Source organism: Scardinius erythrophthalmus (genome assembly GCF_964197995.2).
Source record: "Scardinius erythrophthalmus genome assembly, chromosome: 13".
Taxonomy (NCBI): Eukaryota; Metazoa; Chordata; class Actinopteri; order Cypriniformes; family Leuciscidae; genus Scardinius; species Scardinius erythrophthalmus.
The window spans coordinates 3017210-3031815 of NC_138233.1; the positions used below are offsets into that span (position 1 = coordinate 3017210).

At 38.2% G+C, this 14606-nt stretch overlaps 2 protein-coding genes across 5 annotated transcripts in view; one reads left to right on the plus strand and one right to left on the minus strand.

Moving 5' to 3' along the window:
* The first annotated feature begins 874 nt into the window (after window positions 1–874).
* On the plus strand, window positions 875–4946 carry tlr1 (toll-like receptor 1). The gene is made up of 2 exons (XM_081382977.1): window positions 875–923; window positions 1348–4946. The coding sequence occupies exon 2, from the start codon at window positions 1367–1369 to the stop codon at window positions 3749–3751; it is 2385 nt and encodes a 794-aa protein (XP_081239103.1). The 5' UTR covers window positions 875–923; window positions 1348–1366; the 3' UTR covers window positions 3752–4946.
* Window positions 4947–5586: 640 nt separating this feature from the next.
* Window positions 5587–14606, minus strand: part of ints10 (integrator complex subunit 10) — a 30568-nt gene continuing 21548 nt past the window's right edge. For all 4 annotated transcript variants that reach the window (XM_081382979.1, XM_081382982.1, XM_081382981.1 and 1 more), the window contains 4 exons: window positions 10106–10185; window positions 9558–9720; window positions 9293–9386; window positions 5587–6101 (listed from right to left, as the gene is read on the minus strand). In XM_081382979.1, the coding sequence (XP_081239105.1) occupies window positions 5945–6101; window positions 9293–9386; window positions 9558–9720; window positions 10106–10185 (494 nt within the window). In that variant the 3' untranslated portion in view covers window positions 5587–5944. The remainder of the gene's footprint in view (window positions 6102–9292; window positions 9387–9557; window positions 9721–10105; window positions 10186–14606) is intronic.

The window sequence follows — 14606 nt, forward strand, 5'->3', positions numbered from 1 at the left end:
GAGTGCAGAAACTGCGTTGCAATGATAAGATCTTTTTTCACGCGATCAACAGACTGTCATCTGCTCAATGTTCATCATCACTGCAACCTTTTATGTGATTGAAATAGATCTAAATACTTAAAAAACTTCTCACGATTCGTTAATCCCGATAGCTGTAATAGTAAAAACGTATAATAGCTGTAATAGTAAAAGTTTTCCAGATAGTTCCACATGTAATGCCAGATATTTCATATGCAAGCATGTCAGCCAATCACAGCAGAGGGCGTTTACACTGAAGTCTCACAGCAGACACGCCCCTTCAAACAGAGCGTTCAAATCAGGTGAAATCAGGCTATGAAATATGCCTTTTATTTCTAAATTACAACAATATTTGATCTAAAAAACATACTAACATTATAAGGGCACCCAGGAAACATTATAAAATAATAAAATAATCCATGGAATGGGACCTTTAAATCAGCTGAGGAATCATACAAATCCTCTGCTGGTAAAATATGGTACTGCAAATTTCTCAAAAACAAGTCTAACAAACAGTAGGCTAGTTGCACAACCATGGGCGGGAAAAAGACTTGTAGGTTCAGTAGGCTGTTTTGATTTATTCATATTCATATATGTGAACATGTGAGCCAGACGGGTCAGAGCCTTCATGCAACACAACATGCACTCGAACAAACTCACTGTGACATGAACGCTCTCTGTGATGGAGAGACTTTAAGACGTCTGCCAACAAATTCAAATGATCACTTCCATATGAAGCTCCATCTCTCAGAGTGAATAACTGTGACTGTCAGTAAATGTGACGTTTAGAGAAGTGAAACAGCAGGAAAAGCAGAAGTTCAGCAACATTATTTAAATATGATCAACAGTTTCATAAGACGTTGAACGGTGATCAGCCAAGTGAAGCTATCCTCCACAGCGGACGGGTAAGAGAAATATCTGTCTATCTATCTATCTATCTATCTATCTATCTATCTATCTATCTATCTATCTATCTATCTATCTATCTGATGCTAATAGAAGCATTTGTTTAGTTCAGATGACATCTCATTTACTGAACAAAAATCAGCTTAATCTGTGAAAAACAATACAAGTATCAGCAAAACAATGACATGATAATTGAGCAGGAGCTTTAACCATACAACTTATATACAGTTAATAAAATGCAGAAAGTGCAGAAAAGCCTAAATTTACATAAAAAAAAAACACATTTTTTCAGTAAATTAAAAACACTATGCAACCACAATGCAAACTAATGCTAGGGACTTAAGTAAAAGTGAAAACTGTGGGAAGTCAAAAATGTGGTTGACTTAAAATAGGAAATGAAAGTTTAATCTTTTTCTCCCTCAGATTGGCTCATGTCAGAAAGATGACGCCATCGGGCTGGTTGCTGGTGTCCGTTTATGTCACGTGTTTCCAGCCATCTCTCAATCTGGCCTTTAAGAGGATCATAGTGAATTATTCATCTCAAAACCTGTCCTCGGTTCCTCCCGACCTGAAACCGTCCACAGAAGACTTGGATCTGTCCCTGAACCGCATCCGGACGCTGAGCGGCAAAGACTTCAGCGCAACACCACTCCTCCATTTCCTCAATCTGTCCTGGAATATACTGGAAAACATAGACAAGGACACATTTACCTCAACACCGGCTTTGGAAATCTTGGATCTGTCGCACAACAAACTCCAGAATCTCTCCGATCAACCGTACCTGTTTAACACGGGAAATCTTCATTTCTTAGACTTGTCATCCAACATGTTTTCCGACATGGCACTAGGGAAGGAATTTTCCACCTTGAAACGCCTGCAATGGCTCGGCCTGAGTGCAAAATCAATCAGCAACGAAGACTTCACTCACATTTCCAATCTTACATTGAAAACGCTCTTTATTAACACAGACAAACTCCAGATGTACGAAGAGAGGAGTTTAACGGACGTGCATGCGGAGAAAGCCATCATCGCCCTTTCCAACAGTAACCCTGATATCGCAATCGCTGGCGATGTTTTTGCATCGTTTAAAGACGTCGAATTCACAAAGGTGGACCGTGAGATGAAGGTCCTCCAGGAGATCCGCCGTCGAGGAACCGTACGCACCGTCAGCCTGGAAATCTCCAAGGTTGAAACCACATGGGAAGTTCTGACAAGCTGTGTAAACACTATATTTGCATCTGTCATTCAGCGTCTTTCCTTTTCTGAGCTAACCTTGACGAAAATGGTAAACGGCAGCCATGTGTCCTCAAGCCGCGTGTTGGACTCCTTCTCTACGAGCCGAGCGTCTGTAACCCAGTTCATCTTCGACCAAACAATGCTCTACGACTTCTTCATAAACATGCCGGCGAGAAACGTCAGTTTAACCCAAACGCCCATCATCTTTATGACCTGTCCTCAGACTGCTAGCAAGATCGAGGCGTTGGACTTGTCCGATTGCGCTCTTACGGAAAAAATCTTCTCGATTAGTCCGGACAAGGAATGCGATACACTTACAAACCTTGAAAGGCTGATTTTAAGAGGCAACAACCTGAAACATCTCGGACCGCTGACCTCGAGAATCAATCTCATGAACTCGCTGAACTACGTCGATCTCAGCCAGAACACGCTCAGCTACTCCGAGGAGCAAGGCAAGTGCGTTTGGCCTCGCAAAGTCGTCCACGTGGACTTCTCTTACAATGGGTTTGACCAGAGCATCTTCAAGTGTTTGCCCGATTCCATACGGATCTTAAACCTCCGGAATAACCGCGTGACCTTAGTCCCGGGAGATGTTCAAGTGTTAGAAAACTTGAGCGTTTTAGACCTCACGTATAACCGTTTGCTCGACCTCCCCACATGTCAAGCATTCCCAAACCTCCACAAGCTCCTGTTAAAATCAAACTCCCTCCATTCGCCTCTCCCGGGAGCCCTCGAGACCTGCCAACATCTTAAAGGTCTCGACTTGAGCCGTAACCCCTTCATCTGCACATGTGCTTTGCGTGAATTTGCGGCTCTTATCAATGACAGAGCGACTCAAACTAACGGCGTGACTCTTGACCACTGGCCGGAAGATTATAAATGCAGTTACCCAGAATCCCGAAGCAACACCACGCTAAAAGACTTCTACCTTCCCGAGATAGCATGCGACGGCTTGATTCTTGCTGTTACTATTCTAATCCCGACAATCACTTTGCTAGTTGCCGTCAGCCTTCTCTGCCACCGCCTGGACGTGCCCTGGTACCTCAAGATGATTTGGAAATGGACAAGCGCCAAGAAACACGCAATAACCTCCAAAAAGAAGGCGGAGGATATGAAGGGGTTGCACTTTCACGCATTCGTATCATACAGCCAAAGGAACGCCGACTGGGTCAAAGCCCAATTTCTTCCCAAACTCGAAGACGATTGTGGGTTGCGAGTGTGTCACCACGAGCGGGACTTCATCCCGGGGAAAACGATCGTTCAGAACATCCTCCGATGCATCGAGCAGAGCAGAAAGTGCGTGTTCGTTCTCTCGTCGCACTTCGTCCAGAGCGAATGGTGCCACTACGAGCTTTACTTCGCCAATCACCAACGGCTAATGCGAGGGATGGACAGCATCATCCTCATTCTGCTCGAACCCCTGCCGTCGTATCTCATTCCCTCAAAGTATTACCAGCTCAAGGCCATGATGTCCAGACGCACGTATCTCGAGTGGCCACAAGAGGGAGCCAAGCAGAAGCTGTTCTGGGCAAATCTTAGAGCGTCTCTGCAGGCCGACCTTCCCGTTCAGTCAGAAAGAGAAGAAGAGTGATTTAACTAATGTGTTTCATAGAGACTGTCAAGCGGATATACATTGAGAAAAGTACAACAACAAAACAAGTCTAAAATCAAGATACAGTCAAACCAACATTTATTCAAACACCATCAACATTTCTCACAGTGTATTCGCTATAGTTTAGAAAATTGTAATAAAATATGAGCAGAACTCAGTTGATATTTGACTGGTTTTGTCCGTCCTTCTGTTATTCTGTCTCACACATGAATTATGTTGAATATCTGTCAGCTGTTAAATTTAACTACACAATTAGATAATACCAGTTTAGCTCAGCCAATCACCAAGCAATGCTTCATTGTGTTCAGTCTGAGTGTAAAAAGAGCATTAGCAATTAAAGACAAAACACACTTCAGCAAAACATGATCAGCTCAAAGTGTCCCAATCATTTTTGCTCCCAATTGTCACTGGTAGTCACTGTATGAAGAATATTTGGGTATAATATGTCACAGTTTACTTTACTTTGCTCTCCTCACTTACATAAATGAACTATAATGTCCTGATCACACTAGTAAGAAAATCTCAAAAATGAAATATGGTTGGTTTTACTGTATTTCTAACTTTAATTCACCCATCAAACTGGATACAAGAGGTAACCTAATTTTAAAGCGTGACTTCTAGACCTGGTAATATGGAGTGGTTTAACAAACTTAATAAATATATAATAGTATTTAAAAGTATGACATGTAACCATTAATAAAGCTTGCAAAACGTAATAATTCAGTTCAATTTCTATACTCAAAAACAAAGCAATTATTTAGACCTCGTCCTCTAGACTTTGATATGTGAAAGTGAAAATATTAATTTCAACACAAATTTCATGTTGTTGTTTCTATTTTCATTTCAAGGTCATATATTAATGTCATATTTCTGGTCACTTTTTATGTTACATTTCATGCAAAAATTTAGGAATGTGTTTATTTATTACCACATTTCACTATGCATTTAATTAATTTGTGATATATTGATTAGTTTTATATCATCTGCATCAAGGTGTACTTCATATTTCATGATTTTAAGGCAGATTTCATGTCCTTTTTCATATAACATGAAAAGCTAAATTTATTTATATAGCATATGTATTTATGCCATTTTTATGCAATTTAATCATTTAATTTAGTCTGTAACTCTGTATAGTACATACTAGAAAAGTCATGTGCATTAATAAAATCTTAAAAATGAATGGGCATTTTTTTATATGAATATACATTTTCCTGATCATGCCAAGGTCTAAAATATTTTATCAGGTGGAATTTGAGACTACAAAATATTTTTTACAAATCCTTATCTTTAATCCTTTTGCAGTGAATCACAAACAACTGGAGAAGTCATGCAAATTCATTGGTTAAAGTCTCCCTGTGGTATAAATCCAGCGTTTAATGTTGTTTATGTTAATGTGGTGTTTTTAATATGCTTTAACACAAACCATGTGTAAATTCATAAGTCGACAGCATTGCTGAGTATTTCCTCCTTAAAACTGCAGTGAACCAAAGACAGTCTCAAAAACACGCTTTGAAATCGCTGGTGTTTCTGACGTCACAAACTACCTTGTAACCAATCAGATCAACGTGTGATCGTCAACCAGTGGATCTCTGAGCTGAGTGAGTGGAGGCGGGGCTCATTTAAATATTCATAGAACCATGCATACTAAATGAGGCAAGGGTGTCAAATTACATTCAAGATATTTTAAGGCATGAAGAATTTTTTTCAAGGAAAAAACATTTAAATATGTAATTTTGGTGATCAAAGATGAGTTTTAAGGGATAAAATTATTGACTAGAGCAGAGCATTAATGAAAAATCTCAGTATACAACTACAGAGAAACACTGTTTTATTTATTATGAGCTTCCAGCAAGCTCATTTATTATAAGCTTCCATTATATCACACAAAACACAGTCAAGTTCATGAAGTATTGTACAACAATGCAATGTAAAAAAACATAAATTTAACAGTGCAATCTCAATTTACAGACAAAGAATATGGAAATGCTGAATCTTTTTTTATCGTTTGTTAATTATTACCTCAAATAAAACAATGAGTTCTGCTGGATGTGACGTTAAACATGTCTAGAGGTTGATGTTTAAAAAAAACATGTCTGTTATCATGTCCTCTTACTTTATAAGAATGTAAAGTAAAGCAGAACTGATAGATCCGACTGAAACACGAGTCGCTCAGGGTAACGACTGGATGAGGATGATCTTCTCATTAATGCAGAAGCGATGAAGCACCGTGAACAGGTTTTCTCCACACCGCGACACCTGACGCTCCATCGCCAGCCGAAAATCCTCTTTCACGCCTTTGGTGATTCCTCGAGTTACGGTGTGATGTCTATGAAAACAGACACATGGCGTGTGAAGACACACAGAGCTGATATGGGTCTCAAAGTACAGAAAGAAATGAAATTAAACAAACAAAACAGCAGTTTCTCCACATTCAGAGCGATAAGAGCTGCACACAGCTCGTCCAACAAAACACTGGACACACACACAAATACTGTGGCAGAAAATACATAAAAGGGTGAACCTCACAAAGAAAGTCTGGATCATATTCCACATCAAATAAAGGCTAAATATAGAGGTCAAATAACAATTGTATGGATTGCATCGTTACACCAGTAGGTGGCGACAAGTGACTGTTAAAAATGTATTGTTCATTGAATCATTCACTCAGGAGATTTGTTAAAAACGCTGATTCAGCCAGTACTGAAACAAGTGAAGTATTTATGAGTGAGTCATTGAATCATTCACTCAAGAGATTCGTTCAAAAACACGGATTTGTCCAGTACTGAAACAAGTGAAGTATTTGAGTGAGTCATTGAATCATTCACTCAAGAGATTCGCTCAAAAACATGGATTCGTCCAGTACTGAAACAAGTGAAGTATTTATGAGTGAGTCCTTGAATCATTCACTCAAGAGATTCGTTCAAAAACACGGATTTGTCCAGTACTGAAACAAGTGAAGTATTTGAGTGAGTCATTGAATCATTCACTCAAGAGATTCGCTCAAAAACATGGATTCGTCCAGTACTGAAACAAGTGAAGTATTTATTAGTGAGTCATTGAATCATTCACTCAAGAGATTCGTTCAAAAACACAGATTTGTCCAGTACTGAAACAAGTGAAGTATTTATTAGTGAGTCATTGAATCATTCACTCAAGAGATTCGTTCAAAAACACAGATTCGTCGAGTACTGAAACAAGTGAAATATTTGAGTGAGTTGTTGAATCATTCACTCAAGAGATTCGTTCAAAAACAAGGATTCGTCCAGTACTGAAACAAGTGAAGTATTTATTAGTGAGTCATTAAATCATTCACTCAAGAGATTCGTTCAAAAACACAGATTCGTCGAGTACTGAAACAAGTGAAATATTTGAGTGAGTTGTTGAATCATTCACTCAGGAGATTCATTCAAAAACACGGATTCGTCCAGTACTGAAATAAGTGAAGTATTTGAGTGAGTCATTGAATCATTCACTCAAGAGATTCATTCAAAAACAAGGATTCGTCCAGTACTGAAACAAGTGAAATATTTGAGTGAGTTGTTGAATCATTCACTCAGGAGATTCGTTCAAAAACAAGGATTCGTCCAGTACTGAAACAAGTGAAATATTTGTCATACATTGAATCACTCCTTCAAACAGATTTTTAAATAATTTATTTAGATTAATCAAACATTTTAGATTTTTATTTTGTTTAGTTGTTTAGAATAGTAGGAGAATCGTGCTCTCAATTTATCCAGAATCGTGCAGCTACACATTTACAATTTATATAAAAATATATTTAGCATTTCAATAATGAGAATCAGACTTTTTCCACATTCAGTCAGGAAAATAATGCAAATGGCTTGTTTTTCATTATGCATTATAAATTTATTTGGATCCTCGGGGTGAAATATGACCCGGACGTTTCTTGACATTTCCTGTGAGATTCACTCATAAAATGTAAAACGCTGATATTCAATGAAAACAACAAACACAATGTCGTCAAACAAACAAAAGAACGTTCTTCAAAGACTTCACAGCCATTTGAGTAAAACACAAAGAAAAGGAGCCGTATGAGAACAGGAACAATCTTGCAAAATGAAAATGCTTGAACAGAATGAAAACCCAGTGAGAAGAACGAAAAGGAGGAGAATGTAAACGCATGAGCAGGCTGGGAGGAGTTTGGGGGCGGGGTTTCGATGATGGGGGTGGGGTTTCGATGAAGGGGGCGGGGTACCTGTCAGCCTTCTGAGCCCCTGGAAGCATCAGGGTGTTTAACTCCACCCCCAGGGCGGGGCTGGGGTTCCTACGGACAGCAAACACCATTTCATCAGCACCTCGAGTGACGGGGCTGACCTCAAACGCACCGCCAGCTCTACCACAGCTCACACACACTCCCACAGCGGAACAAACGCCTCGTCAGGAGATACGACATGCCTCTCTGAGAGGCTTGGTTCTGATTGGTCAGTGGCAACATTCCGAGGCCAGTTATTGGCCGATAATGATGTCAAACAGCAATGCTGTATAATGGCTTCTATACAGCGCAGATGAACACACTCTCTCTCGTTTAATTAAACGCATCCTCAGTTATCGACTATATTTACTGTAAAATCAAACCGGAGGACATCAGTGTTAATAGACCTACGGTAACAGTGTTGAAGTGTTCGTCTTGTTGCCAGAACGGCAATCTCAATCGCTTTTCGTATAATTGGCTTTTCACCACATAAATAATGACATGATCGGTAATGAAATATTGATTTGAGAAATTAAGATTTGATTAGTGTGTATGATTTTAAAACGGTTTCTTCTCAAATAAGTATTTTACTATTTATGTGGTGAAAAGCCACTATACGAAGAGTGATACATTATCCCCCAATTTTTCATTTCTAATTATTTACTGTATTTAAAATAATAATAAAACATAAAAAACCTTAAACATTTGATTTTTTTAGCTAAAACTATTAATAATTAAAAAAATTATAAAAATAGACATAACGAATAAAAATTAAACAACAAAAACAAAATAAAAGTACTCAAATTTTAGCTAAAATAAAATCAAATGAAAATGGAAAATAAAAAAATAAAATCCAATTCAAATTATTAATAAAAATGATAATAGTATCTTAATGAAAATAAAATAATAATAAGAGATTCGCTTTTGCTTCATTTCAAATTGGACATGATGAAAGCAATACTTTACGATTTATATAAGTCGTTTAGTTTGATTAATTTTTTTAAACTATGCTCTCGATTCCCGACCCTAAACAGACCTCAGCTCAGACACAGCCCATAAAACTGATCATAAATGCCTAAACAAAAATAAAAAAAGCGTCTGGAGAACATAAACACTTCTAATGAGCCAATCAGAAAGCAGGGTAAGGAAAACTCGCTAATGGTTGTTCATCGTAACCGCAGCCGATTCATTATGTCCAAAACAAAAGGAGAGAGGAAGCAGAAAGGAGGGAAAGACCTCAGATGATCACTGTCTTCATTTCCGGGTCTAACGGCTGATGTGTGTGTGATGTGGGCGGGACTTACTTGATAAGCATCCCCTGATTGGGCAGCAGCTCCAGCTGGACACGCCCACCTTCTGTTGTACGGAGGTAAGCAAACTCTTCTAACATGTCAATATCTAGTGGAGAAAGCTGGTCAAGGACAAACATTCTCACGAAAATACAATTCTGACTGAAATTATTGGACTGTTGTTTCATATGTCAGGCTTTACAATGTTCATTTTCAGTAGTCTTTAATATGAGAATATAAAATCAATACAAGCCTTAGGAAGATTAAGCGTGAAGGATACTGGTGACATAGTTGAAGAAGTTCTCGTATTGGAAACTGCCCTGCTGACAGATCTTATCCACCGCCTTCAGGAAGAGGTTCTCACCCTGTGGCCAATCGTGTTGCAGGAGAACGATCACATGACCAAGAGCGAGGTCATCTCTGTTGTCTGTGAAAGCCCTCAGCTTAGAGAGAGACAAAACGTAACACACAATTATTATCGTGTGCTACTAACACACTCACTATATGCCTAGAGAGACACACACACACACACACACACACACACACACACACATATATATATATATACATATATATATATATTAGAAGATATACTAGAGACTGTTATAAATATTAGAAGATTAAAAATGTTCATTTTCATGCTAAATTTAAAAATTTTCTTCATTATTATTATTGTATTATTAATATATATGTATAATTTTTTAAATGCTTTCCCACTGTAAAGATTTTTCACCATGCCAATAAAGCTGTTTTAATCTTGAATCTTGAATCAAAACGGATTATGAACCGATTCTTGAGTTGAAATGTTGAGATATGCAGATCTGGTACCTTGAAACACGCCAGCATCAGCTGAAGACAGAAGGGAAGGATGGATTTACTGGTGCAGGGGACGAGCCTCAGATCATTACCTGTCGACAGAGGAGAGACAGAGAGAGAGAGAGAGACAGAGAGAGAGAGAGACTTTTTTTTGACTTTTAAGGGTCTCTTTAATACAAAAATTAAAAAATTAGGTGAACATTACAAAATAAAAAATAAAAAAACGAAATGAAAAATCACACAATTATTAGTATTTTTTTTTCCCCAAGAAGACATTACTCAAATGTAAATTTGTAAACATTCATCAGAATCAACTTCACAAATACACTGATTAACTTCCCATCTATATTTGAAACTCTCCAGATCATTTATCAATTTATAATAACTGTACTCAATGTTGATACGGGATTTTATTAGTCCTTTTAATACTAAAAAGACATCAGTTGAACCCCTGTCACTCAATTTACTTTTCCTTGTCAACCATATGGCCATCTTTGCTTGTCCAAATAAATAATTTAATAAAACATGGCACTCCCTTTTATTTTTGCTATACTTAGGCCCATAAATAAACATTTCAGGTGTAAAAACTTCCCCCAGGGTTTGACACCACTCTTCCATTTTAATAAGTAGATGTTGTAATCTCACACAATTAAAAAATAAATGGAAGACTGTTTCTAGTACTCCACAAAAAGGACAACCCTCCCCAACCTGTGGGTCAAGGTGTGCTCTGTGTCTGTTTGTGGCTATTATACCATGCACAATCCTCCATTGCAGGTCCCCAGTTCTTTTCTCAATGGGGGATTTGTACAGGGTCCTCCAGCAGCCTTTAGGGGAAACGCCTGGCCCAAAGATCTCATGCCATTTAGTCTCTCTCACACTCTGCAACTGCAGAAGATGTGTCACCTTTACACACAGTCCATAAATAGTTTTCTTTCCAGCGTTGCTAAAAAGTCCAAGTTGAGATGTCTTAAAGGAAAGCAAACCATTCTCCATTTCTTGCCATGTTCTGATATCAGGTGAAAAAAGCAACTCTGGAAAAACAGAAGTCTCCTCTTCTCCAACAGGTGTCTCTAAAGAGTCTCTATAGTCTTTTGGTAAAAAATCATAAATTTGAGTCAACAGTCTCTCTGCCACACGAACTGACCTTAAGCCCATTTTTAAAGCCAGGTTCTCAGCAGAAATCCATCCCTCTTCAGAAACAAAGTGTCCAATTTTGGTAAAGCTTGCATTCCGCAACGCTTTTATGAGGGAAACAGATTTAAAACCATCCAAATCAAGTACAGGATTAAAAATCAGTGGTTCTTCTCTCAGCCATAATCCATTCACACCATTTGGCTGCCGAGAGAAATTGAAAATTGTCCATGTTTTTAACATTGATCTATAAAATGATGTTAATCCGCTCAGGTCTAGTCTCTCAATGTCCATAAGAAATAAGTGACGGTCAAATCCCATGTTGCCCGCTCTCTTCAGGAGGGTGCAGGCTATTCCAGCCCAGCCTACATCCTCCCCATACAACAGTCTCTGAGCCGTCTGGAGTCTAAAAGCTCTGACTCTTGCTCCAATGTCCACCAGCCCTTGTCCTCCTTCCTGTAGTGGCAGATAAAGCACTGGTGCCTTCAGCCAGTGCTGTCCTGACCAGAAGAAGTCCACCAGGCACCGTTGAATCCTTCTAACCAGGTCTTCTGGAGGCTCTAGGATCATCATTTTATGCCACAAAGATGATGCAACCAGGTTGTTACAGACCAGGATTCTCCCCCTATAGGACAGCTGGGGCAGCAACCATTTCCAGTGAGACAACCGAGCACACACTTTCTCCACTAGGCCCTCCCAATTTTTATTCCTATATTCGTCTGTCCCTAAAAAGACTCCTAAATATTTGAACCCTGCTTTCCCCCACAGCAAACCACCAGGAAGTGATGGACTACTCGAGTCCTGACCACACCACACAGCTTCACTTTTTTGCCAATTAATTTTGGCTGAGGAAGCTTTCCCATAACATTCCAAAGCCATTTTTAAACATTGAACATCACTATGATTTTTAATTAAAACTGTGACGTCATCTGCATATGCGGAGAGTTGAATAAGACTCTTAAACTCCAGTGAATTGACTTGTAGACCTGTTAGATGTTCTCTTAATTTACATAGTAAAGGCTCAATGACTATACTGTAAAGTTGACCTGATATAGGACAGCCTTGCCTAATACCTCTATTAACTTTTACAGGAGTACTGAGGCCACCAGCTATTTTAATCATGCATTGTGCTCCAGCATATAGCAGTCTTATTTTGGAAATAAAATTCTCCCCAAAACCAAAAGCTTTTAAGGTATCAAAAAGAAAAGCGTGATCAACTCTGTCAAAGGCCTTTTCCTGGTCCAATGACAAAAAACCCAAATTAGCATTATTGTGAGAAGCAAAATCAAAAATATCACGTACCAGATGCAAATTGTCTATCATAGATCTATTTTCTACACAATAAGATTGATCTCTATGTATAATCGTATATAGTATACTGTTTACCCTGCTGGCCAGACATTTTGAGAAAATTTTGTAATCAGAGCCTAGAATTGCTATAGGTCTCCAGTTCTTTAAAAGAGTTAGGTCACCTTTTTTGGGGAGTAACGTTAAAACTGCCCTCTGAGAACTCAAAGGAAGAATTCCATCATTAATGCATTTTTGGATCACCTCAAAATAATCATCACCAATAATATTCCAAAAAAACTTATAAAATTCAGCAGGTAACCCATCAAGTCCAGGGGTTCGTCCTGAGGAAAGTCCCATAACAGCAGCAGTAACCTCTGCAAATGTGAGTTCAGTCTCTAAAAAATCCTTATGTTCTAATGTTAGGACAGGTAGATCTTGTAGAAGTTGATTTCTGCACAGTTCATCTGAATTTTCAGCAGCATATAAATTAGAATAAAAATCCACCGCAAGTTTGCGCATCACTTCTGGATCTGAGGTGTTGTGTCCATTATTATCCTTTAAAACATACATCAATTTTTCTTGACCTGCTTTTCGCTCCAAGTTAAAGAAAAAAGAAGAAGGTCCATCCATGTCTCTTGTTGTTAAGAACTGACTTCTTACAAGAGCTCCTTTAACTTTTTCATTTAAGAAAGAGCTTAACTGATTTTTTCTTTCAGTCCACAATGCTTGTAGATCTCCATCATCATTATTATCATGCATACTCTTTTCAATGTCTATAATCTCTTTTTCCAACAGTACAAGTGTCTTCTTAAAGATTAAGGAGGTATGAGATGCATACTGTTGACAAAGAACTCTAATGTGCGCTTTGCCAACTTCCCACCACTGAATAACATTTTCATAAAGACATTTTTCATTCTTCCAGTTTTCCCAAAAAAAATTAAAATTCTCACAAAATTGTTTATCTTCCAAGAGTTTAACATTAAAATGCCAGTAATAGCTAGTATGCTTCCTTTCAGTCAGGATACACTCAAAAGTGATAAGATTATGGTCAGAAATAGCCGTAGGGAAGATATTTGTGTTAACAATCTTATTTCTCGTGTTATGTGATATATAAAAACGATCTAAACGTGCTCCAGAAACACTGCCATTGGTAACTTTCATCCACGTATACTGGCGTGCTAATAAGTTGTGCTCTCTCCATACATCTGAGTATTTTAGATTTTTAATTATTTTAGCTAAACAAAAAACTGACTGTGAATGAGGTTCTTCCCCATTCCTGTCTCGCACAAAGTCTAGCGTGCAATTCCAATCTCCCCCTAACACAATAAGATCACCATCCTGCTTTTGTTTTAAAGTATTCTCTAGTTTAGTAAAAAGCTTTACTCTGTCTGCTCCTATATTAGGGGCATAAATGTTTACAAACAGGAAATTGAGATTCATAATTTCAGCTCTTACAGTCAAAAGTCTCCCTGGTACCACTTCATCTTTAGATAAAATATTTGTTTTTGTTTTGAGAGCAGGGGAAAACAACACAGCTACTCCAGCACTTACATTAGTTCCATGACTAAGAATTCTATCTCCTTCCCACCATAAGCCCCAATCAATTTCATTGTCTTGACTGCTATGTGTTTCTTGCAAAAAAACAACACTCAAATCTTTCAATCGAAAAATTTCTGATAATAACCCTTTCTTTCTCCTGTCCCTCAATCCATTTATATTAATTGATCCTACCCTCAAGATCTCCATGAACAAAGGAAAAAGAAAAAAAGAAAAACAGAAAGAAAAAATATAAACCATTTAGATTATTTAGTTTTCCCCCTCGCTTTCCCTGTCTTTTTGCCTCGTCTGAGAGCAGTAATGTGCTTCTTAAGACGAAACCGCTTCTGTTGCGAAAGATCATCATAGTTGCTCGATTTCCTAGCCCATATAACCGAAGCAATAAACTTCTCAATGTCAGGGAAGAAGTTAGTTACATCAACACCAGCTTTGCCTTTTGTTTTATCAAGAAATGCATTAATTTGTTCAACAGTATACAGATCTTTATCAGTTCCTCCTAAGGCTTCTGACCACTGCTCATCATCTCCATCATCAG